Genomic DNA, 25,637 nt, shown 5'->3' with positions numbered 1-25,637 from the left:
GAAAGTATTTAATTGTCATCAAGCTGCCAGAAAATTGTAACTATGTTAATGTTAAATTGCAGATGCTCTAAGTTGTTTTTAAATAATTCGATGCTTCTACAAAATAACATAATTTTATTTATATACTATTTTACTTTTTTTGAAAAAAAAATTTGAATATTCAGATGTAGATGCCTCTTGGAATGGAGTTGCAGGTCATAGTAGCACAATAAATTATCATGTGTTGACAATGCATAGTAACTAAGAGACAAAGATTGTTTGAGATGCACAGTGTATTTACTAGATATTTATGAAGACAGCTCAAGAAGTCTTTTACATTTAAAAGAGTTGTGTATCTAAGAATAAACTTTTTTTTCTTTTCCTACTCATCAGCAAATGGCTTCGTTAGTTACTGAGCACATGGAATCTTATGGCACAAAATTTTTGAAGAGATGTTCCCCGACTAAAGTTGAAAAATTGGAGAATAACAGATTGCAAGTCACCTGGAAAAATACTGACCTGGGTACAGAAGAAACTGATTCCTTCGACACAGTGATGTGGGCAGTAGGTAAACTTGATTACTTTAACATTTATTTGTAATTTCCTGACAGTCTGAAAATTAATTAATCTCATCATGAAGCCCCTTCCTTTTTAAAAAAATATTGAATATTTGGGGACCTAAACATGTATAGTTTATCAATTATTTTTTGCATGCTTGACTTGTGTCTAGAAACACAAAACACAAAGTGAAAGGAAGAAATCTGTGGGAAATAACTTTTGCTTGAGCTGCAGTGGGAGACCATTTAATAAGTGGGAGACCATTTAGTCTTCCTCACATTTATTAGAAGATAAAAGCAGGAATTTCAGCAACCTCTTTGCTGCAAGAACTGTTCTCCAAGTCCATGCTCTTGACTTACTCATGAAGTTATTCACTACAGGTTCCCATTTAACTGGTTCAAGAGGCTGCAGTTTCTTCCAATGACTTTTCTAAACCATGCTGCTTAGAGTTGTTACAACCACCCTCATCCAGTTCAGTGTAAGAGAAGTAATTGTCCCTAAAAATATAAGCTCATTGAAGGAACCTTGGAACTTAAGAGCTTTTTGAAATCCCTTAAGGAACTTTGACATCACTTAGACCTCTTTCAACTGAGCTGGGATGCCTAAGTCAGGATAAATCAGTTTAAAAGAATTTGGTGACAAATAGCTATGAGTATAATTACCAGAAGTGGGAATTAAATATGGCTTTTGCCACTTTTGAGTGAAATGCTACTTCTTGTAAGGATTAGCACAAGTACAAGGCTCCAGCAAAGGAACATTGGATGTTGTGCCTCCTCAAGCTGCTCATTTGTTGCCGTTATGAGTTGGTCCTCAGTTTATACATCGGTTCAGATTGACTGCAAGCCCACTAGAAAAAATGTCTTCTGTACTTAAAAAGCTCTGTGAATATCTGGAATTCTAGATCAGTAATGGGTGGCTAAAAGTAGTAGTGGTATTTTGCAAGCAGATGATATCTGGTGAACTAAGTAAATAGGTTTAAACTTACTGCCCAAGAAGTCTGTTTGATACAGAGGAATGATCAGTCTTACTAAGGCTTTAGCAAATCCTTTGATTGCTTCATTTTTGTTCTATTATTTTTATCTGACACAACTGTTTTAGAAGAGTGGGTAAGCGTTCCTTTATTGATAACAGATAAAGTTACATTCTTGTGGTCACAGAATAGATCCATTACAGGAAACAGGACAGACACTTCACAGCGTTTTCTTTTTTGTCCATTGGACTAAGTCTGTTATTCTATTTTCCTCCTGGTTAAGTCGGCTTTGTATCTTCCTAATACCCCAAACAGCATGTTGTGTGTTGTGACAAATATTTTCTTTTGCTTATTGTGATTACAATTCTCTTAGAAGTTTATAGAAGTTCTATAAATTATGAAAACAGCCTATAATAATGGATTCTCCTCTCCAGTACTTGCCAAGAGTGAAAAAGGCTATGCTATCAGCATGCTATCTCTCAGATATGGCAAGAACTGCAGAATAATATTCATGAGGTGAGATTAAAATGTTTCAAAAAGAGGGTTTCTAAATGCTGTATTTGATTTTTCTCAAGCTTTCTGGTAAAAGTATGCTTAAGTGGAGTCACACCTCTCAAACATCAAGTCAATTTGTTTACTTTTGTCAAAGATGGAAAAAAGGGCTATTATATGGAAATAAAACAAAACTTGGTTTAATGTTGATTATAATGGAAAAAGGTTGCATGATATTTGTTGCACCTCAGTTGTAATGTGACTCCACTCTCTGTTTAGATACAGAGGAACTACACCTATTCTAAGTTTTGTTATATTACAGTATCCATATTTAGAAACCACAAAGCCAACAGTTTTGCATTATTTGTTTTGACTTTTTTTTTTTAGTGTACAAATTGGCACTCCACCCTTAAGGATTAAATACATGAACAGTTAAAGCTGGTTAATTGATGTACAGTCAGTATGATTCATTGTTTTGCTCTGTATCAACACACCCACACCAGGTGTCTCAAATAATAGGCTGGGAAATTTGGTAGTGTTGAGGATTTCCTGTCTGCAGATGTGACAGTTACAATACTGATTGAAGAAACTCAGCTTGTAGAGTTAGTTAAAAGGCAGCCACTATTGTTAACTAATTGTAGATATTTTTTTCATGATTTTTGTAAGTGCATCATGGAATTTTGGTAGGATTTTATGAATGGTGTTAAAAGTGTTTACTGACAGTGGGACATAGTTTGAGTTTTGTAAGCTATTATCTCTTGATGTAAGCCCTTGAAAAAAATTACACTGTGTTTCTATGAAGATTTTGTTTATCTTTTGGAATGTGTCTTTTTCTGTTTGTACAGTTCAGCCAATCAAAGTAGGCACAATGATCTCTTTGCCTTTCTAGCTGCGTTTTTTAACCGGTCAAAATATATAAGGAAAAAAAAAAGTAAATCTTATTTTGATGTGATGTAATTTAAAGGTTTAATTTCAAACCTTTTGTTATGATCCTGTGTTCCTTTGCTGAGTGACTATACTATTGTATTCCAGATCAGTGAAACAGCCTGTCAGTTACTAATGCTTTGTCTTCTGCTTTTGTGAGAACTCTTCCGAAATTACAATCTTTTGGGATTATTGTTTTTTCAATTTTTTAAAATTAATATTATATTGTATTCCCCTTGGCCTGAAGAACACAGAAGAAAATTACACATTAGTTATCTGATATACCTGAGCTACAAAACAAAGGTAATGCATGCATGTACAGAGTGAACACAGGGTCTTCATCCAAAGGCAGTGGTAGAGACTGACACTTTTATAAATAGATGCAACTGCTTAGCTGCAGGGCAAAGTTGCAGGAGATCAAGCTTTGTTGAGTGGGTTTGTTTCAGCTGTTGGAGGGCTGAAACCTGTGGGCTGAATGCTGCAGCAGCTAACATATAAAAGGAATTGACAAGCAGTGTTTCCATTTGAATTTGCAGTGCATGGCAAAAGATCAATGCAGTAACTGGAATATGTCCATATTATACAAAAAGGAAATCTACTGAGCTACTACTTATTTAATGGGATATTACTGTGTAGAGGAGCAACATTGAACTGATTATTAAACTAAGCAAATATTTACAAAATATCCTGGAATTAGTTTGACAGAGCAAGTGAAATACTGTGTTAATATGTTGTTAACTGGAAGAGCAATGTCCAGCAGATTTAGCTTTACAGCAAGTTTTCTCCCTGGCATGAATAGTGGAGCAACCATTCTCTAGTTCTTTTGTGTTCATAAGCTTAGAGGTGTCCTTGACTTAATATCTTTGCTATAAAAAGGAGTTATAAAGCTGAACAGGTATCAGGTGTAGCACATAATATTCTATCTAGCATGTTGTTCTCTGGGTCAGGTTGGATGCTTGGCAGTTTTATTTTGTAGTGTAGTAATATTAAGTCCTCACTGGTAAATATTCAGGAAAGGGTTAAGTACAGAACATTTTTTTAGTAACTTCTTTCAAGTCTTTGAACTTACCAAGACACATTGGCTAATGATGAACCTAGGACCTAAACTGAGTCTGAAGTTAACCAAGATCAGTAAGTGTAATTTTGGCCTACGGAGTTGCACCATCATGGGGCTAAGGGCCAGTAAACCTTCAGCTGAGTTTTTTAAATGTTGGTTTTACTTTCAGAAATAATATTTAGGCAGTAAAGTTGAGAGAAATTTCACTGTGGGTAGGGTGTTTTTTGTAACTTATCAATTAATACTAAACTTTATACAATAAAATAGATTAGAATCAAAAGGTTAAGTGTTATCCTGCAGATTTGATAAACTCAGCTGTTGTTGTCACAGGTCTTTAAATGACTCTATTGACTGTTTTTCTTTTTTCCTCTTTCAGTGCCTGCCATTGCGTGCTAAGCTTTCTCTTGGCTCTGCCTGGCAGGAAAAAGGGGAAACTAGAAAACCCCATTAGTTGTCCATTTGCAGAGTATCCAGGCTTTACTCTCAATACACAAAGAAATACAACGGTAGGAAGTTGTTTCACATCCGAGCCAAGATAAGGTCCTGGAGGTTTATTATTTTTGTTGCCTGATAGCATCAGGACTGGGGAGCAGGGGGCAGAGAAGGAACAGCAGATCAACATCCCATGGGGACAACAGAAGGGAAGACAGACAGATAGCCAAGTGCCGACAGCTTCAGTCAGTACTCCCAGAGGAAGTGTTGGTTTCACCAGATGAAATTAATACACAGAAGTCTTTACAGAGGCATTCAGATGTGACATTGTTTGGGGGCCTGGCTTTATGGCAGATGTATAAAGCAGTGAATCATATGTTTACATATAATTAGGTCTGTATTGACAAGCCAGGTTTTCCTTTTGTTTAATAATTTCCTACATTAACATCAAAGAGCTTGTTTTTGTAATGAAAACATGTTTCCCTTTTTGTTTTGCTTTTCTATAGCTTGGTATTAACATCAAACAGTCATGACTCATGCAAAGGACACCTATATATGTTTCTAGAGATATATCCGTATTTATTTATAGCCTCTAAATGTTCATGTTAAAATGTTAAAGATTTCCTTCATTTGGACATAGTCAGGCAATCTTTTCTATGTATGTCCTTGTCAATTTTGGGAGTACCTGGTCAGGAGTTGCTGTGTTAAATACTCTATAGAAAGCTCAGTGCAACACTACCACAACTTCAATGGTCTAAGTGGTGCTCTATGTAGAAAACACAATAAAAATATTATTTAAAGATGAATTAAGTTGTTGGAAGAGGAAGTTGTAATAAAATCTAGGCTTGCACAGAATTTGCCTGATTTGTTTTTAAGTCTATTTAAAAGTGTTTCTAAACTCTGTAGAATTAGTTCAAATACAGAGTTTGGGCTAAATAACTGCATTAAGGATGGGAGAGCAGAATTGGTGAATGTTCTAAGCAAAGTTGAGGGAACTGAAAAAGCTTTAAAATACATGTATCAGCAAGAAAAGAGGACTTCTGGATTGCTTCAAGTTGAACAGCATTACTAATAATTTTTATCCACAGGTGTATACATCATGTTTTTTCTTAATATTGAGTGCCATTCATTTCGTGTTTAATGCGAATTTTCACCATAGAAGTTATTTATTTATAGTATGTATATTCATACTACATGAACTGAATTTAAATGTTGAATATTAAACCTTTCACAAAGAAGTTCATATCCATGCTTTCCACTTTTAGTCTTTTCAGAATGAGAAGTTTTGTCATGTTTCTACTTGAACTATCAAACAGCACAAACAACTTAGAAATTGACAGTGGAGGATTCCAGCTTTTTTTAGGTTAGCACAGCTAATGTTTTCCAATTGTTTTAACTGTGATTTTGTTTTTAATTTTTTTTCCTGAAGGCCGAGCCCCTGACACTGAGACTCTCAATTTGAAGGCAGTTGGAGTGAAAACTAATTCTGAAACTGGAAAGATCATTGTTGATGCCAGTGAAGCTACTTCTATTCCTCACATTTATGCAGTTGGAGACATAACAGAGGTACTGAGTTTACATAAAGTATTTTACAATAACAGGAAGCCAACTTTGTTCCTGACTAATAACTAGTCCCCAGATGTCATCATGCTCTAGTATGTATCTTCGTGTTTCACACTTTTTCATTTTCCAGAGCTGTAGTGTTTATGCCAGCCACCTGGGTCAGTAATTTCCTTCATATGGATCTTGTGCAGTATCTCAGCATTAGAGATTATTACTGATGTTTATCAGGGAATGCATCATTGGTCAGAGACTAATAATGATGACTTTATCACTTCAATTATCTTCCTAATAGTGCTTTTATCACTTCAGATGTATGACTTCATACTGCCTGTGAATGCTGAGTGAAAGCAGTTCTTACCTTCTGGAGCTGAATACACTTATTGGGAATGACTGTGACAAGTTGTGTAATTATATTTTTAGTATATTGAAATTCAATTGATATTAGTCAATATTTCTGCTCCCTGACACAAAATGTTTATGACCAAAGTGGCTTTTTCTAAAATAAGAAAATGTTATTGCTGCAAATGCTAAATGCATTTGACTTCCTGTCATGATTTTTGAATGATTATGCCAAGGAAACATGAGGCATGGAAGTTCGTTTGTTTTTTAAGGGGGGGACACGTTCTAACTTAAGCAAAATTAATTCTAACTTAAGTGCAAAACTGGAACTTAGTGGAATTACCAGAGACATTTAAATCTCATAAATCTGCTGATCAAGCCTGACCTCTTCCCCTCTGTCCTCTCTATGCAGACAGGAATTTCATCCTGTCTGTCCTCATCCTCATCTTCATGTGAATGACTTGGCATTTGCTGTTAAACTGCATTAAAACTTTTCTACTCAGCTATTTCTTCCTTTTTTTTTTTTTTTTTTTTTTACTCTCTACAGCTTCTCTGTCTTGTCCAGTCACTCAGAGTTTTGGAATTATGTACAATTCCTCTAATTTATTTTCACTTCACATACAGGTTGCCTTTGTACTTGTCACTTCTTGCTCTAGGATGTTTCCTGAAGTCCTCTTTTGGCTCCCAATGACCTCGTACACTTGCTTGTCCTTGATATATGCCTTGGTTGGACCTCCTGCTTTCCAAACTTTTCTTTTTAATTTCATCCAAGAAACAGTTGTTAGAGGCAATGCTGGCAGAGCCTTGGATTCTGTTGCTCATTTTGCTGCCAATCTGCAGTGTTATTTTCAGCAAGTCATTTCCTTTTGGGTGCTTTTTGTCTTCTGCCCTTTGAGGATTTAGTTAAGTAAGAAATATGAGGTTGGAAGCAGGATGCTCTACTCTTTCCTACTCTGGATCTGAAAAATCAGATATTCATTTATTTGTCCTTTTAATTTTGTTGTTAAGACTTGGATTTCCTGTTCCTGCTTTTGTCCTTATTGATACATATTTTTGAACTCAAGTTGTTGAACAGATACTTCTAAGTGTAAAAAATAGCAATGTGAAAACTGAAGAGTTAAATCAGTTATGTAGATAAATTCTCTCTTATCTGAATCTGGGCTCAAGATAGGGAACTAAAGAAATCAGTATGGTATTCATGCATTTACAGTGTGAGGCACTTGCTAAGCAATGAAGTTATTTTACTCGAATACTTACATTAATTCTGTCCTTTATTTAAAATAGTATTAATTTGGGTAAAAAATGTAATTGGCATGGAAGCCATCAGTGAAAGAAAGTAAGAAAGTTCTGTGTTGGTGCACATGTCAAAGAACACAGAAGGAAGAGTCAGGTTCATCCTGCTAAGAACCACAAAGCTGTAGAACTTGGTGTGTGAACTCTCTGGGAGAGACCTACCAAAAGAGCACAGGAAGTAGAATCTTGTTTCCTGTGAATGAGCATCAATGATCCTTAATTTTGCTTATATGAATAAGACTTTTTTTTTTTTTCTCCATTGTTCATGCACAGGATTTCTCTTTGCTCTGATCTATCCCTGACAGTGTCTTTTTGCTAACATGAAGTGAAGTTGCAAGTAGATCTCAGGCCGTCCTCCTCCCTTTTTCACATGCCCCACTGAATAGACACTAAATTGCTAACAAATAGCAAGAATTACTTTTTTATTTGTTTGAATTCAGTGCCTTGGCTGGAAGCAGAGTGAGCAAGGGGAAAGGCAAATTTGCTGATATGCTCAGAGTGACTGTTTTCATCTGGGAGTCATACCCAGCTGGCACAAATGGAAAACTGTGTGCATGAGTGTCTTGTTCCACCCTTTTATAGCAAATGGAATCTTAATGTTATTCAAGCTGCTCATTTGGAAAAAAGGAGAAAAAAAACTTCCAGAGGTCCATCAGTTTGTCTTAAAATATTTTTAAGCTTTGGCAAAATATTATTTTCAACTGACAGGTGAAATTGCATTAATGCATTTTCATCTTCTATAATCAGGATGAGGAAGATCAAGCTGGAATTTCAGTTTGAAATGCTGACATAAACTCCTTGTGTTAAAATCTTTCCTCCAGTAGTGTTCTTGTTGAAAAGCATGGCACACACTATAAAGAAGTTCTCTCAGAAGGATGTGTCACGTGGTCGTGCCACTATACATCTGTCATATTTCAAAGAGTGGTACAACAAAGATGTGTAGAGAAGATGGAATGTACAGTATGTTTCTTTGAATAGGAATAAGACTAAAAAGAGTTGTGTTAGAGCAAATACACACTACTTCAAAGCTTTTAAAACTCTCTCAGGAGCCATCTCGTTTAAAAGTATAATACATTAGAGGATTCTTATGAACAATTCGTATCCATAATAATCAGCAGAGTAGTTCTACACATGACTGCAAAGTGAATGTTCATTGCAAATATTTACCAGTAAAGGTCTTTAAGTCATTGTTTATGAGAAATTAGGCTTTATCTGCATGGATGTTTTAGTAATTAGTTGGGCTATATGGAATGCATGGCAGTGCTTTCACAAGTTTATCTCTTGTTCCAATCTTCTATTCATTTCTGGAATGCCAAAACAACATCTGTATTTCCTGCTACAGAAATGATTGGCAGCCATGTTTCAGACAAATGTGTATAAGAAAAAACAAATGGCAAATTTCATTTGGTAAATGACATTTATGGACTTGAAAATCAAAGTGTTGGATTTGAAAAACCATGATTTGATGAATCTTAGGGGAAAAAAGGGATAGATTTGCAGTTTTGTGATTAGTCATGAGCTGTGGGAAAAATAGGTTAGTGTTCATTAACAATTAGAATTGTAGTTTCTGTTATCAGGTTAGACAATGTTGTTTCAGGGGTTTTTTGGTTTTTTTTTTTTTGCAGTGGAAGTTTTAACTTAAGTCATTACAAGTACAAATAAAGGCTGAAATATATATTAATATGCAGATAATTTATATGGTCTGTGTACTGAAGTAAATGGTGGCTCATACTGTGTACAGAATCTATCTAATAATATAAAAAAAATACAAGCTGAATGAAAAAGAAATTAATTCAGTTAAGTTCTGGGAAACTCAAGGTTAGTGGGGAAAAGAAATCTGAAAAATTTCAATGTGTGTGGTGGGGAATCCTTATTTATTTTCTGCTGAAGACTGTTTTTGAGGTCTTATTAGATGTATACCTCCAAGTAGAGCTTTGCTGGAGTGTGGCAGGTGTTGTATCTACATAGGACCTGTAAGAATCAAAACTTCATGGTTATTATAGAGTGGTTCGTGTTGTGCCACAAAGGTGTTCTTTGGTTGCATCTTTCTTATTTCTCCACATGCTCCTAGATTTGTGACACTTCGGGTAAACTCACAAATAACTTTTTTTACTACTTTTATGATACTTGTTAGATTTTGCTAACTTACATGGACTGGTCTCCCTCAGACTTCAAAAAACTCCCTTTGAAAATTCCTCACTTCAGATTACAAAACCCCTCAGCTTCCTTAAAACTAGCACTGGAGTTCTGATGCTTCAGTGGTATTGTGCCAGCTCTCAAAACTTCTTCCTGCCTCACTGCATAGTCTTGTTTGGACATAAAAGTGGACCAGGACTCCTGTCTTGAACTGGAGCATGTCCTGGTCATATCCTGCTATCATTCCATTCCTCATTTGCAGGTGGTTAATCTTTGCTGATAGCAGTCCTTTCATGCCCTTCTCTAGTACTAGAGCCTGAGACTAGGACCAGCTCAACTTACAGGTTGCAGAGCTAGCAAAATAGTGTTCCACTTTGATCCAGGACCAACAGAGGAAGTCAGTAATAGTGCCTACAAATAGCTAACTAAAAATGTGGCAGACTTTTTTTTTTTTTTTAAAGTCTGATGTCATGAAAACACTCTTGCTTTATGCTTAGGCTTTAGGCTTTTATACTATACTGCTTTAAAAAGTCTGAAAAATTTATTGGTGACTTACTGTGGAAAAATAGGGGAAAGTGAATGGTTAGTATGTCCCACTTTGCTGTTCAAAGGGTGACATGGTAAGACACAAGATTTTGACACATTCATGGCATTTGTTCCCCCCCCCATGAAGACAAATATTAAGCTCAGAGAATTAAAAGCATGTTTGGACAGAAATTTACCACTTCACTGGAACCCTGGCCACTAGGCTGGAATTCCAAAGATTTGGCCTTCCTCTGACCATTGTCCCAGGAGAAAATCCTTGGATGCTGCTTCTCTTTTAGTTAAAACAAAGCTTTGTGCTCTCTTCATAGGGCCGTCCTGAATTAACACCCACAGCAATAGCTGCAGGAAAACTGCTGGCTCGGCGTCTTTTTGGCCAATCTTCAGAACTGATGGACTATGAGAATGTGAGTTATTTCTTTTTCAGTGAAAAAAACCCAAATCTTGGGCTCTTTTTTTCTTAAAAACTTTTAATGGAATTACATTTTATCACCTGGAACCCAGCTATCCAAAGTAGACACGTGACAGAGCTACACCTCTCAGTTATGCAAAAACTCCCCTGTATCTGACAAGCAGTTGCTTATTATGGTTCAGCACTAACATTTTGTTTCCTCACAAGCAGGTACCTACTACAGTATTCACTCCCTTGGAATATGGTTGTGTTGGACTGTCAGAAGAAGCAGCTGTGCAATGTTATGGATCAGATAATATTGAGGTATGGAAACATTTTAAATTTTATACTTGGTGTCAGAGTTGTGTTGTGAAATGACAGAAGTTTCACTGTTACATCAGGTAAAATTTTTGATCCTCAAAATATTATATTTGCAGTTAGGGAGCTGGTATCTCCCAGTTCAGGGCCTTTAAAGTATTGCAGCAGGTCAAAATGGAAACTTTTAATTAGTGGGCTTAAAATTATTGATTGGGTATGACAGCTCTAAACTAGCTGCCATTTTAGTAAGTTATATTGTGCAGCATTATTAAATAATGTTCATGTTTCTTTTAATTGTCAGAACTGCTGATCAGGCTCTTTAGTATAAATTTTTGGGATGACCCCAGAAATATTCACACAGGCTACTAAGTGACTTTGTGGCTAAAATGCCCAATACACACACACACTTTATATATCTATATATATATATATATATATATAAAAAAATGGAATGAGGTGATATTTTGTATTACCTTTATTCACTCATCAGAAAGACTGTCTGCATGTGACTCAGTAAGCTGTGGAAATGCAAAACACAATAGTTCACATCCAGTCAGTAATTAGTTTGGTATTTTATGATTCTGAAATATAGTTTATAGTTTAAAATTCTGTTCCAGAACTGTTATCTGGGTTTCTGGATGCCAGTATGATATAAATTACTGTAAAACAAATGTTCTCATCTCATTAAGGTAGACAGTTGATGTGTGTATGTCATAAGATGCTGATCTTATATATGTATTGGAGAGCAAGTTCACCTGATGGATTTAGCTTGGAGCCTCAGGTAAAATCATCAATGAAAAAATAAGTGTTTACTATTAAAAATGCAAAAGTTATAGTTTAGGTTGTCTTTTGGTATACATTATTACAAGTATAGAAAGACTGGATTTAGTTTTCTCAGTAAATGTGCTACTGAACTTTTGGAAAAAACTCAAAGGAAAAATCTAACGTTTTCATTTAGGGAACTGATATGACTAACAATTATTTGTAATGTTTTTTCAGTTTTGTTTTTAATTTAATAGTTCCCTAAGAAAGAGAAAGAGTTTGTGTTAAACTCTTACTATACTTTCCATGTTTTACTTTAAATAATGAACAGCTTTGAAATAAATATTTTTTATGCAGCATTATAAATATGGAGTAATAGTAGTCATTATAAAACTAAATAACAGATGTTGACATCATAGTACTTTCTAACACAAAATATTATTGTTTTCCCTACCAGGTATACCATGCATATTATAAACCTCTAGAGTTTACCGTGGCTGAAAGAGATGCAACTCAGTGCTATATAAAAGTAAGTGTTGTGAGCTTTTAATGAAGGTGATGTTGCTTTTTATTAGCTATTCTCTTTAAATTATGTCATTGAAAGTAAGTAGTGGTTGAAGGTGAAGTAGTAACTCCATAAAAGTTGTTAGATGATATTGAGCACATTCCTTTCTAAACTCCTAAAACAGGTGAAAAAACATGGAATTTGAACATTTCAAACTCTAATGCAAGAGCTTTTTTCTTTAAAACTCCTCAACATTTGAAGTACTGCATCAAGATTGCTGCTGTTCCTGGGATTCCTAATGAAAGAATCCAAGCTTTTACCGAACAGCAGAACCTACTAGGTTGGTGGGTTTAATGCTTAATAGGAAGACATGAGGAGAGATTGACTTTCTTTTTGTAATTGTAAAGATGATGTCCTTAAAGGAACTAAAGTTTTCATTAAATTCTAGTGTAAATTAAGTGTGTAGTGACTCAGGCTGTCTCAGATACTTAGTACTCATCTTCATCTTTGGCTGCTTCCAAGGCTTTTTAGGTTATGTGGCTGATGTGGTAGATGTATCTCACCAAACATGCTGCTGTAAGTGACTGAATCACAAAGGCACAGAATATCCTATGATTGGTGGTTGTAATCTTTGGAAATACAGCTGATTATCCTGCTGTGAATAACAGCCTAGGCTTGGAGAACTGCTATGGTTCGGTGCCTAAAAACACAAGTCTGGTTACTAGACTACAGTATTTTTAGGATTTCATACAAATGACAAACAACAAAGTATTCAGTTTACCACAAATTATCATTGTCAGGGGCTTCCTGACAATGAAATATACTGAAAGAAATAGTCTGAAAGAAATATACTAATAGAACTTCAAGTCAAGAAAGTGCTGAAGAAGAAGCATAAGACTTATTGAACTCAGCAAGATTTAAGTAACTGCCTTAGTTCTTGGCACGCTGGACATCAACAGCTGAACTAGGATTTCAGGGCATTTCAGTTTCATTTAGTTCAACTTCATGCCTTATCTTTAGATGTTCTAAGAAAATATCTCTATGTAATGTATTGTTTTCAGATGGTGTGCTTACGAGAGGGTGAGCAACGGGTACTTGGCCTTCATTTCATTGGACCAAATGCAGGCGAAGTTATTCAAGGATTTGCTCTTGGTATCAAGTAAGTACAAAAGAATGCCTCTAGCTTCTAAAGCCTGCTTTTTAAGTTATTGCAAGATTGTAAAAGATAGCTGTCTACTTTTGGCAACACTATAAAGGGCCCATGCTTTTTGTTACTTTTATGTAGTATTGCACATATTTTCACTAAAAATACTGCAGTTCTTCATTAAGATGTACTGGATTTAGTTACTGTAATACTGGATATAGTTATGGAACAACTTAGGAAAATATATTGTTGGCTTGATAAAGTAAGGAATAAAATTATGCATTAACTTACTAATGCTAGTTTTCTCAGACTGTAGCTTCTTTTGCATTCCATGCACAGGATACTAAGTCATGATATAGTTTTGCAAGTCACTTCTTTAAAAGGTTATTTATGCTTTTCATTAAAAACTTTCTTTACATCTTGCAAGCATTTACTTTCCTAATCTCATATTTAAATATGCACAGCCATTGTTCCTTAAATGCTCAGCAAGGACTTGCATGAATTTTTATATTTCTGGGATATAAGCTTGCCACCGTGTGTACACAATAAGAAAGAAACCTCTGTAGGATGATGATAGAGGGGAGGTACTTTTGTCTGGAGCTATCTGGTTATTGCAATAACAAACATAGCAAGTAGGTGAACCTTTGTGATCATATCTCAATTAAGATTTTGCTCAAATCTTAATATAGTTGTCTTCCCTTTGAAGGAGGAATTAGTGATTATGGGGGCTCTCTGGTTAAACACATAATTCCTTCTATGTCTCTTGTGTGCTACAATTATTTCTTATTTGTTTTTTCATTTCCCTTTTTACTGCTGATTCACATCTTCAGAAATGTTGAATTGTATATTTACATTACTAAATTATAGTTTAGAACTCTTCTTTGAAGAAAATAATCTGTGACACAAGAAATCCCACTCAATTATGGTGTTAGTTAATTTTCCTAAATATCATCACTACATTGCAGTTTTAACCCTGCAGTTATGAGTGACTAGCATAAATGAAAAGCAGAAAGGATTAAGAAGGCAGGACCACAAGTATCATGTGAGGAATATCTTGGAAATCACTGACTGCACTGTACCCTCAGTACACATTTTCAACATGTGTTTGTAGTCCATTAATTGGAGTGGTATAGATTCTAGAACGATATTTTTTTAGGATGTCATTGTTTTGAAGTTCTATCCAAAATAACCAGTGAAAAGGAAGCACATGAAACTGGAGTATTTTTCTGCCTTGCCTGAGGAAAATTAAAACTTTAGCCACAGTTTGAGGTTTTCAGCGGGTCAGATTCTTGTATTGGATTCTATTGTATTCCACAAATCCAGAGCTCTCGATGCAGAACACCCACTGTAAGAGCTGCTCTTCTTCTGTGTCAAATACTAGATCTTCAGTCTCTTCCAAGGATAATTTTTCATCTTCCCTCCCCACTTAGTACTCAGTTACACTTAGTAACATCTGTGCTCATCAATGATCTTTTGCTCATCAGTGCCTTTTCAGATGTAGGTGTGGCAGCAGAAGACGTCTGTGTCTCTCATCCCTGTTTTTTGTAGAGGGAGAGAACATTATTCCATAGAGAACTTGCAACAATTTTTAAATTTAGGGCCATTTCAACTATTCTTACAGAATAACCTGCCAGGAATAGCAGCTCAAAGGAAAGTTATCAAGTCTTAAGAATGTTACTGGACAAGTAAAGGAGTTAAGCAAGTGGGATTTAAACTGAAGGTTTGTTTGGGTTTTTTTTTGTTTTTATTGTTTTGCTTTGTTTTTTTCAAATGAGAGAGTCTTTTCCTCCTGATTATAACATTGATAATTTCAATGCAAGCACCAGACTTTCTGTAAGATCACAGAAGAGTATTCTGGTATAGTTTCCTTCAGCAGATTCTTGTCCAGCAGTGTAAATTGGGAATTTCTTTCTCTGTGTGTCTTTTTCCATCTGGACTCAGTGAAACACACATGTATGTACAAGAAAAACTGAAGGCTGCAGTTTTGTCATGTTTTTGTGATAGGTTTAATTGTGACTTGGGGTAAATCGCTTAATTTGCTCTGTCTCAACTCTTCTGACAGTTCTTCCCTACCTAAAAGTGTTGTGAAGCTGGGTGTTAAAATGTTGTGTAAGTACCTGAGAAATAATAGATAACATTGTTTGAAGATTCAGTGCAGCACCTCTACCTGATAAGATGGTCAAGAGCAGGATGTTTTTAGGATATTCAAGCTGCTTTGGATGAATAGTATTTGACATTGTCAGTCTTTTTTCATAGGTGTGGTGCTACATATCCTCAGCTGATGAAGACAATTGGCATTCACCCTACTTGTGCTGAAGAAGTCACCAAGTTGCACATCACAAAGCGTTCTGGCTTGGATGCAACAGTCACAGGCTGCTGAGGTTAAAAACCATCCCTGGAAAATGAAAAAAAGCACAAAATTTATTCGTAATGAAAAAGGGCACTTTGGGTTGAAACAGCTTATTTTGTTGGTTTGTTACTAAGAGTTTCTCAGTGATGAGCTGACTGGATTCAGATTTGGCTTTACTAAAACTAGAGGTAACTGAAAATAAATTGTCCTGCTCAGAACACAGATAGAATATAACTTAACCGTATGCAATTTTTTTCTTCTTCATTGGCCAGGCTAAGAAAGCATTAACCTGCTCCAAATTTCTGGTTATTTTCCTCCTCTCCAGAAGGGGGAGATGCTGGCTAATTTGTGGCACTAAAGAAACAAATCAGATGTGAAGCTTTTCTGCAGAACCCTGATAAAGAGGGTCTGACAAAAACAGCACAAAACTAACTGCACTGAATCTCAGTCCAACTTGCAGCTGCCAACATCTTAGTATGCACAGTCACTTGGTTTCTTGCATCCTTTGCAGCTGAATAGTGAGTGTGGGGACAGATCAGTTTTGAGGTGAAACAAGTATATTCTTTTTGCAGTTAATGTGTATCAGTGTTTTTGTGTCTGGAACTTTGACATTTTCATAGCTGTCCTGCTTGTTGCACAGTTTGGAAGAATAATCTGATCATGTGTACTTTTTTTTTTTCTTTCTTTGCTATTTCCCTGGTGCAGCATGCCACACAGACAAATGATTTTTTAATTTCAAGTGTGCAATCTTTTTTACTGTGTGAGTTGAACCTTGTCAGAGAAACCAACAGACAAAAAGTGAGCAGTATTTCCTTCTAAAATACTATGTAATAGCATTTATTACCCTCTCATTGACACTAGAATACTCCATTTTCAAAGATTTTTTTTCTGACTTAAACAACAACAAAAGAAATCTTAAATGCTTTCTTTTCAAAGATTCCAGCTATTTCTGGTATGTAAGAGAGGAATGAGCAATACAGTTTGACTGCAAGTGCCATTCCCTACTATATCTACTGGTGCCATTTTTTGTCTATGAGGCCATCCATAAGCTTATATTGGAAAAGATCTAATTTGAGTGTTAGTGTAATTGAAGCACTACCTGAATATTGCAACTGCAATTTAAGAAATTATTAAAACTTCATATCTGCACATAAATGTGTGTGTATTGGCACATTCAGAAGTTTTTTTCCTTTATTAACGTTCTTATGAGTAGGAGACAGCCAAAACCAGCTGTTTAAAAGAAAATAATAGTAAATTAAACTAATTTTAAAATGTTTTATTAGTGTTTCAGAATACTGAGATGCTGAACATTTTAGTCTACAGAAATTTTGTTGTGAGAAAAATCTCACCTCTGGCTAAACTGCAGTGTGTATGCAATGTATTTTTCCTAATGACTGCCAATTCCTTTTGTACCCACAACTGGCATTTAGCTGTGTGAAAGTGTCTTCCCTGTCCTACCTACACATTCAGCAGGCTGAGTTGTCTGCCACTACAGACAAGTGGAAAGATAAATTAATTTCTTTCATCATAAAGTTCAAAATAATTATTTAGGACAACAAGTAAAGAGATCTCAAGGAAACTTGTTCTCAGTTTCAGTGGGGTGAGAAAATAAGTTGGTATTGTCTCAAAAGAGAAATCTCTTGGTTTTAGAATTCCTGAGTGGACTGCATGAAGATTGTTCCTATATGTTGAACAACAGACTAGTTCTATTCCTTAATTAGTGGAAAATTTTGTTGCCTCTGAAGTAAGTATACATTTACCACCTACACAACCCTAGTGTCAGAATCAACAGCAATGCAGAATAATGATAATTGCTGTGACTGTGCTTTTTTTTTTCCTGAAGGATTTTCCAGGGATGGTCCTTTAAGAATTGTTTTTAAAAACCTGACTGATGTCAATTGATACGAGTCATGTATGCTGCAAATTACTAATTCTATGTGAAAATGTAAAAAAACAAAAAAATCAGTCAGGCTTCTTCTCAGGATGCCAGCTGATGAGGGCTTGTTTGTCAAACCACAGAGTGGTGCAAACAAGTCTGAGCATTGCTGGGTCCCTTGTATCTATGATCCAAATATTTATTGTGTTGTGAATTAATGAATTAATAAATTTTTTCTAGTAAGTGTTTGGTTGTGTTTGTTTTATTTTGTACAGATGGCTTCTGCTTGTTATTTCTTTTGTGATCTTAATGCTGTTTCTCTTCGTTGAGGTATGTGCTAAAACAATGAAGACAGACTCAGAGCATTTAATAAGGAAATGTTGGGTTGAGACCTCGCTGTCTCTGGTGTGTAAACTGAATAGCCATGGAGATTATTCCAAGCTGGATGGCCACCTTATTTTAAATTGAAATTAAGAGAACCTCTAGACTTAGTAAGTACAGTTTCAAATACTCCCCTGTTTATTCCAGCTAATGAAGTCTAATAAGTATATTCACAGTCTATGCTTGTTGACATGCTTCTTGAAGATTCATTGAGAGGAAACTTCCTTGAAATACAGTGCAGTCAGACTAATTAGAAAAGTACTAGCAAAATATATTTTAAAATTCTTAGGGAAATTTGCTGTCAGAAAAGAAAGGGACTACATTGTGAAAATTTCTCAATTTTCTTTTATTTCTTTAAATCCACCTATTTTTATGAGAAGCTCCCTTTGAATCAGGTGAAGCTAATCTGCTGAAACAGCCTAGTTTAATATTCCTTCAGTATATTCTGAGAAAGAATTTTGACTTTATATATCCAAAGCATGTTTACATCTGCATTTTTAATCTTTTTTCTATTTCCAAGAATATTTCATTGCAGGTTCTAACTAATTAGAGTAGTTAAGAACAGTGGCTAAAAAAGAGAATAAGGTAAGCATAATTCTTGATGTTTGGGTTTTTTTCTCCTTATTTTCATATACCACTTAATCCCGAAGCAAACAAGGATAGCAGACAAGTGCATGGAGAATAACCTTTATAAATTAGGAATTTAATATACTGCACTATTTATAGTATCCCTAATGATAGATTATTTTCAGTGCTAGGGTACTGTGTATGATTAAGTTTTGCCTTTTCCTATTTATGCATCCCATGTATGTATGTTGTTGTACTTACAGAAAATATTTCTACTATTTAGATTATTGCACACCAGGAGCTGAAAAGATATTTCAGATGTACTTTTTCTTTTTTTTTTTTGCTAACAGAGTTATTCTGATGAAAACGTAAGTGCTGTAGTGCAGTGCATTTCTAACCAAAACAGTTGCACGTTTCTCAGACTTTTAAGTTTGAAGGCTTCTCTTCAAAGGCTCATGCCTGTCCAACAAAGAAGGTAATTTTGTGCCTGTATAAATTGCTATTTGTTTAAAACCCAGAGAAATCAATGTACTCAAAGTTAATGTTAGCCACTAATTTCAGTGAGATGCAAGTATGTGTCTTAAGTGCTTTGTTAAAGGGGACTCAATATAAGCATATGCCAAAAATGTCTTTCATTATTACAGTTGGGGAACACACTGCAATTATGATTCAAAACATAAAAGGTATAAGAGACATCTATGATTAGGTAATGAAATATGCCTTTAATAAGCATAGTGCAGACAGTTTGTTTTGCAATAAGTAAACTTGTATAAAATTCATTGACTTTTTCATTCTTTCAGATCTGTGTGCTCTCTTGTAAGAGACGTTTTTTAGTTTTATGCACAAAGTTTTCCTGATGTTCTTCCAGCAGGAAGGCTGAGGTTGCATATATTTATTCTATTGCCAAACTTGAATTTTACTGGGAAAAGAGGAAACAGCAGGGCAGACCTTTTATTTCCAGGGCAGCATGCTACAGATATGGTGTAATTACTCTAACTGTTTTTTTTAAAAATTGAGTATTTCTGTCCACTACATGTCAAAGAGCTAATTATGCTTCCGTTGTGGCACTCAAAGTCAATATTGTCAGCTTTTCTTAGTTCTAATCCTCTACATTGAGTTTTGATGGGCCAGGTGAAATATCCCCCTCAGCACCTTACTGCAATACTTGTCAATCATCTTGTCATGAAAAACATGCATGTTACAAAGACTTTGGCAACACTGCATCTGATTTCAGTCTTTAATCTTATATGCACCTTAAGAAAACACCATTCCAACTACTGACATGAATGGGATCCTATTTGCTGTGGGAAACAAAAGAAAATGATCTAATCTTTAATGGATATAATGGAACTCTTTGGCCATGGCAGGATAAAGGCTTAGTACTAAGCCACAGATCTAGGAAGAGAACAATTACAATGGTGAGCTAGTGCAGAAGTTAAGAAGAATATTTCACATTAATAAGTAATAAAATGCAAATTTATTTATTCATCATGTAATTGTAAAATATTTCAAGCACTGTTGGAGTTAGGAGAGTGTCTTTTTTTGGTAACCATAGGATTTCTTTGCAAGGAGTGCTGTTCACTGAAGTCCATTTCTAAGCATGGTACTGTAAATGCCTTTTTTGTCTGTTTCTTGTAGACAAGATCTAGCACATCTAAAATCTTCTGGTCCTACAATGGAAAATTAACATCATCCCTAAGAAGCTGGAATATAAATTAATAAGGCAGATTTCCAGAATCTGATTGCATCAGTCAGAAAGATATAGTATGAAAAGTGGATATTCCCTGGGGGATAGTGTGAAATGGAGACCAGTCTTGTTTGAACAAGGTGCTTTGCATTGTTAGCTAAGTAGAGATATTGGGATCTGCAGCCTGTCAGAACCAGCATCTCTAAGGAGGGGGTGGGAGAAATTTTCCAGGTAAAAGTCTCAGCAGTTTGTGGTAGAGTATGTTCAATATACTAATACAATAATGTAAGGAAACTTGTCTATGAAAGATGAACTGTAAAAATACCCTTTCTGTGTCTTCTCTGACCCAGTTTCCTTCAGAAGACCACAAAGACTTGGGTTTTGTCCATCCTGCTTCCCTTTATTTTAAAGCAACATGGGAATAAGGCTCATTTTTCCTAATTTCGATATAAAACCAAAAATCAAGATCCCTCTTCTTAAATATTTCATAAGGAGACATCATTTTCCCAAGGTTGTGTGAGGAGTTACAATTAACTAGATCGTAACAAGACAGCTTGTATGTTTTAAACAATAATCAAGAAAATAAATAAATGTTCCTTTCTTTGCAGGCTCATTATGAGACAAGACCTAACTATATTATCCCACTTCATAATATTCCTAACAAAAGAACTCAAAACTTGTCTCTTACTATTTTTTGTCTCTTACTATTGTGTGAATGAACCATAATGCCAAACATTATTATTAACCAAACAATATTCTATTCACACTGTGTCAGAGCAACAGGTGACATAGCAGCTTTTAGCTTTATGCAGGAGGTTGAGATGTCACACATGATACCTCAGTTGGTAAAAAATTAGTGATGCACAGCAGTCTTTATAAAGATTAAATAAAAATACCAAAGTTCAATCCTTTGTCCCCGCTGAAATAAGTGTTTAAATAATGTTCCTTTTTGTCTTTCTCTCAAAGGATCAAGAGGAAGTGCATTAATTTTTAACTTCACACAAAAGCAAATTGTACAAAAACAGCTGCAAACATCAGGAGACCCAGCCATTTATCTTAGAGAAATGGAGTCAACTAATGTTCTGCTGGCAAGTTACTCCTGAATGACTGGGAAGATGTTTTTAGATTTTGTAGTTTTGGGCAGCAGAGTGTTCATACTGTGATAGCATTGTTCAGTTTGTCTAGCTTGGATGAATGATTCCTTTAATGCAGAAAGCAGAGATTATTACCCATATAACATGAAGCAATTTAAGGAATACAGGCTGCTTTGGAGGCTTAAGAAACTCTTTGGGGACTCTCAGATTGTCAAAGGATTTCTTTTCCTTTTTTAATTAATAATTTAATTTGCAATAGACTGGGATCTAGTTAAATTCTGAGAGAGAGTTTATCTCTCAGGCATATTACAAACACAGGAAAAATAAGGAGAATTCTCTTGACACTCCAGACTTTGCTTGCATTGATTTCTGACCTTGTTAATTCTAAATATATCCAGAATACCTTGAAGTTTCAGGTTAGCACTTTGGTTCTTGTCATTATGTAGGGATTTAATTTTATTCTTTCCTGCTCCTTGATTTTTTTTCTTGCTCTTTTTTGAGAGATTCTATTCTACTTAACTACTTAAATAAGAGTTAGATGTGGTAAGAGTCCAATTTATTTGTAAGAGAGCATTTCAGGATTTTCTGCTTGCATCTTCCTTTATCTCCCTTTTACTTTCCAAGTCTTGCAATGCCGTAGCTCCAGAGGATGCAGTTTTAGATAAGTCCTGTCATTAGCTGCAGTATAGTCCCCATTGAAAATTAAGAGACCAACCATTTGTGAATGTTTACAGTTGGACCTTCTAAAGGGCATCATCTTAATGACAAAGGCTGTGAAAACAGTGCCCCAGGGTTTCCATGACAGTAGCAAAGTGGAACAACTGATGAAATATGTTTGTGAAATGCAAGGCCATCTTCTGTCATTGTGGTTACTGTGAACTCTAAGATCTTGCACTGAGCAAAATCTCGAAGTGCGGAAAGGTACCATGGAGTGATGAGATTCTGTGTATGGGGTTTAAACATCCTTGTGAAGTCACCTCATTGTCTTACACTCTAGTTCTGGAAATACTAATATTTCCCCAGTTTACAAGTTGGGTGAACATTTGCTTTAAGCCATTGAGTTGATGCCTAAGAGCAGCAGAGGCGGGTGCTCACTTGGATCTGCATTATTGATTGAAGCACTCTCCCTCACTGTACTTCAGTGAAGTGTAGCCAAGAACAACAAGATAAGAATTAATATAAGTGACAAGGGAGTTTCTCAAAATGTGCCGGTGCACATTAGCCTGGCTGAAGACAAAAAGAAGCTGATTGAGTCTTTTGAGCTGCAAAGGATCTGGTCAGTCCTTGAAGGGGAAGCACATGAATGGCCCAGTTGTCATCGCATTTTATTTTTCCTCCAACTTTGACTAATGGTGCATTTCCTTTGGCCTCCCACGGGCCATCCGTGGCTGAGTTGCTTTGTCACTCTTCACGTCTAGTTGCTGCCTTTACTGTCCATGCTGTTCCCATGGCAGGAGCCCAGTGTCCTCTAAAAAAACGCCCAGGCACAAACCATCTGTCATTCTTCCCACTCCTCTTTCAAGCGACCACTTCCCAGTTTGTGTGGCCTTGCAGTCTGGAAGCAGTCTGCCTCTCCCCTGCATGCCTGGAGTATATGCCAACTCACTCCCTGCTTGATAAGGGACCTCCTGACATCCTGCTTGTAAAAATACTAACTGGCATCTCCCTCTTGATAATCAGCTTTGCCTTTTTATTGTGTTCATTGGGTGATAAGTTGTCTGGATCAACAGGGAATTGTCCCATTAGTCACCTTGCAGGCAAAGTTATGGTAAAATTAGGTGCGAGTTGCAAAAAATAATTTGTACTGTGCTATGAACAAAGGAAAAAAAGAAACTAGAGAATACAGGGGGAATTTATTGTAGGGCACAAAGAACCAAAGTCATGGGGAAGGAGGGAAGAGGGAAGGGCTGGCAGTGCTGTTCAGGATGTTGAGCTAGGCCTGTAGGCAGTGGTGGATTTGGTACCCTGCACATGATGGCTGTGAAAGCATAGAACAGGGTAGTTCTCTAATGTCTTTTGAGAGTCCTAGTTAAAACACATCCAAGGTATCTTAGGGAATGGAAGATACCTGACTTTTCCCCTTAAATACTGCTTGTATGCATCTGTTAGTTGATATTTCTGGTGTGCCTCTAGCTGTGTCCACACCAGAAGCATGCTTATAGGAACCTGAAACAGGTGCACTGACAAAATCTGTGACTATGACCATTGATGCAGACCAAGTTGGGCCTAAACTGCATCTGTCAAGTGGACAACTCTAATAATATAGCTAGATACATTTTTATCTAGGAAAAAAATATGTAAAAAGTAGTCATACAGACATTTAGTTTTATACACAGGGTAGAAAACTGGGAGGAATTTTGTTTCTTTTTTTCAAGTACTGACTTGTGGATGATGTTATAATCGGAATTACATGGATCTAGTCTCTGCTGGAAATGAAGTCCAACAGATCTAAATTATAGCTGGAATTTCTAAGCTAAAAATCCAGTCTATCCTTCAGAGGCAGTGCATGACAAGACATGTAGGACCTATGTCTAGGAATGATGTCCTCTGAATTGTGCCTTTTTTCCTAGACCACAGCTTAGACTCACTGCTTGGGCTACAGCTTATTGGGTCAGTTGTTGCCAGGGCTGCACTCACAGCAGTGTTTAAGAGAGTTGATTAGAAGAAAGCAATGTAGATGAAGTTCAGTTTAGGTATTAAAAAAGTATAACTGGCATGACCAAATTTTTCCAGAATGATTAACCAAGTTTGGGAGAAGGAAGATGCAATTCAGCTGCCAAACCTATGAAAGCAAAGTTTGTTTGACACTGCAAGAGCTCTGAGTGAATTTAGTTCTAACCTCAGAGGAGCTGTGAGAGGAGGATGAAAAGGGAAGATAGTGCAGAACCCCCTGAAAAGTTTTTTTGTTTCTTGGGGTGAAAAGCCTGAATTTTGTGCCTAAAATACAAAGCTGAAGGTGTGCTGGTTTTGTTTGGAAATACTGCAAAGCTGTTCTCATTTCCTGTAACTGTTGCAAGGTTGGCCTTTTTCCATGGCTAAGCCCCAGTTCTTAGCTAGCCAAAATGAAGTGGCAGGAGGAATTCACTCTCTCTTTCATCATACAGTGTTGTGAGGAAGGCAAGAACTAAGACTTTGAAACATTAATTCTTAAGTCTGTGGCTTGATTTGCTGCAGTAGAAACTGTATTTAAGGGTTTTGTCTTCTCTTACCAAAGCTAATTGTTAATTGCATCTTCTTTTCTCTAGTCACAGCCATAAGGAATGACTGCCTTCTGTGCTGATGACAGATCTGCCCCTCTATTATCAGACACTGCTCTTTTGCCATCTCAGTTTCATAACAATTGCCTCTGCCTAGGAGCCAGCGGAGCAGCCGTGTTGGGCAAAGCAGTTCTCTGAGGAAGGGAATGATGGATGATGGGGTGATTCCCTTCAACATGGCTGGAGTGCTAGGGTTGTGTTAATTTTTTTACCCCTCCTTGCATTCCCACTTTCTCTGCTCTAAATTCTTAAAACAAATCATGGCTACTATTTAAGCGACACACAGAGGTGATGCTACAGTAACTTGAAAAAAAATATTTTATGGGATTACTAGGCATCACTTTTGTCAAAATTGTCAGGAAAGATGATTGCTACAGGTAACAGGCTGGCTGGATTACCACCAGAGCATATGTAGGGGATAAATTGGCCTGACACTGCCAAATTGCTGGTGTTTACACTAGTGTTTACTGCTTCCTTTTCTCTCACTACTGTCATATATGTAATTTTGCTACAGCTTGCATGCTGGCCTCCCTCCTGTGCTCAAGAAACATATCTGGCACTTACACTATGCTGAGGTTCTGTTGGGCACTAGGGGATGGGTTTGCACTGATGCATTTATATTGGCACAAAACTCTAGGGATGTTGTACCAGCACAAAGTCAAGTTAGCCTGAAAGCAGTTTACTCGGAAAAATGTCTGCAGGCAGTACAGATGTTCTCATGATGATGAGTTCTCAGGACTGAGCTTTGTATTCATGTACTTTCCTGAAATATTCTCTAATAGTTGATTTGAACAGTCTTTAGCAGAGATCATATTTCCAGTTTGGGATTCCCTTTATACATCTTTCATTAATACAGGGATTCTCTGCAGTCAGAGACCAGCACTGCAGAACAGCTGGATCCATTTTGGCTTGACAAGGGGCATGGGCATTTATATATATATATTTTTATGTATATTTATGGCTCTAGTGAACATTCAATGCTTTTTATAAATATTAAAACTAATCAAGAGTTCTGGAAA

General features: G+C 36.2%; 1 protein-coding gene across 2 annotated transcripts in view; it reads left to right on the top strand.

Moving 5' to 3' along the window:
• The window catches only part of TXNRD2 (thioredoxin reductase 2), a 31,153-nt gene extending 13,273 nt beyond the window's left edge, over nt 1-17,880 (top strand). The window contains exons 11-17 of one of the 2 annotated variants that reach the window (XM_030460317.1): nt 373-547; nt 5,842-5,978; nt 10,598-10,693; nt 10,909-11,001; nt 12,215-12,286; nt 13,324-13,421; nt 15,663-17,880. In XM_030460317.1, the coding sequence (XP_030316177.1) occupies nt 373-547; nt 5,842-5,978; nt 10,598-10,693; nt 10,909-11,001; nt 12,215-12,286; nt 13,324-13,421; nt 15,663-15,786 (795 nt within the window). In that variant the 3' untranslated portion in view covers nt 15,787-17,880. Of the gene's footprint in view, nt 1-372; nt 548-5,841; nt 5,979-10,597; nt 10,694-10,908; nt 11,002-12,214; nt 12,287-13,323; nt 13,422-15,662 lie in introns of those variants that run through there. The other variant, XM_030460318.1, reaches the window with a different exon arrangement.
• The last annotated feature ends 7,757 nt before the right edge of the window (nt 17,881-25,637 follow it).

The sequence above is a fragment of the Calypte anna genome, chromosome 15 (assembly GCF_003957555.1).
Source record: "Calypte anna isolate BGI_N300 chromosome 15, bCalAnn1_v1.p, whole genome shotgun sequence".
NCBI lineage: Eukaryota > Metazoa > Chordata > Aves > Apodiformes > Trochilidae > Calypte > Calypte anna.
Note: the sequence above shows the minus strand (reverse complement) of the source record. Positions and strands in the feature narration are given on the sequence as shown.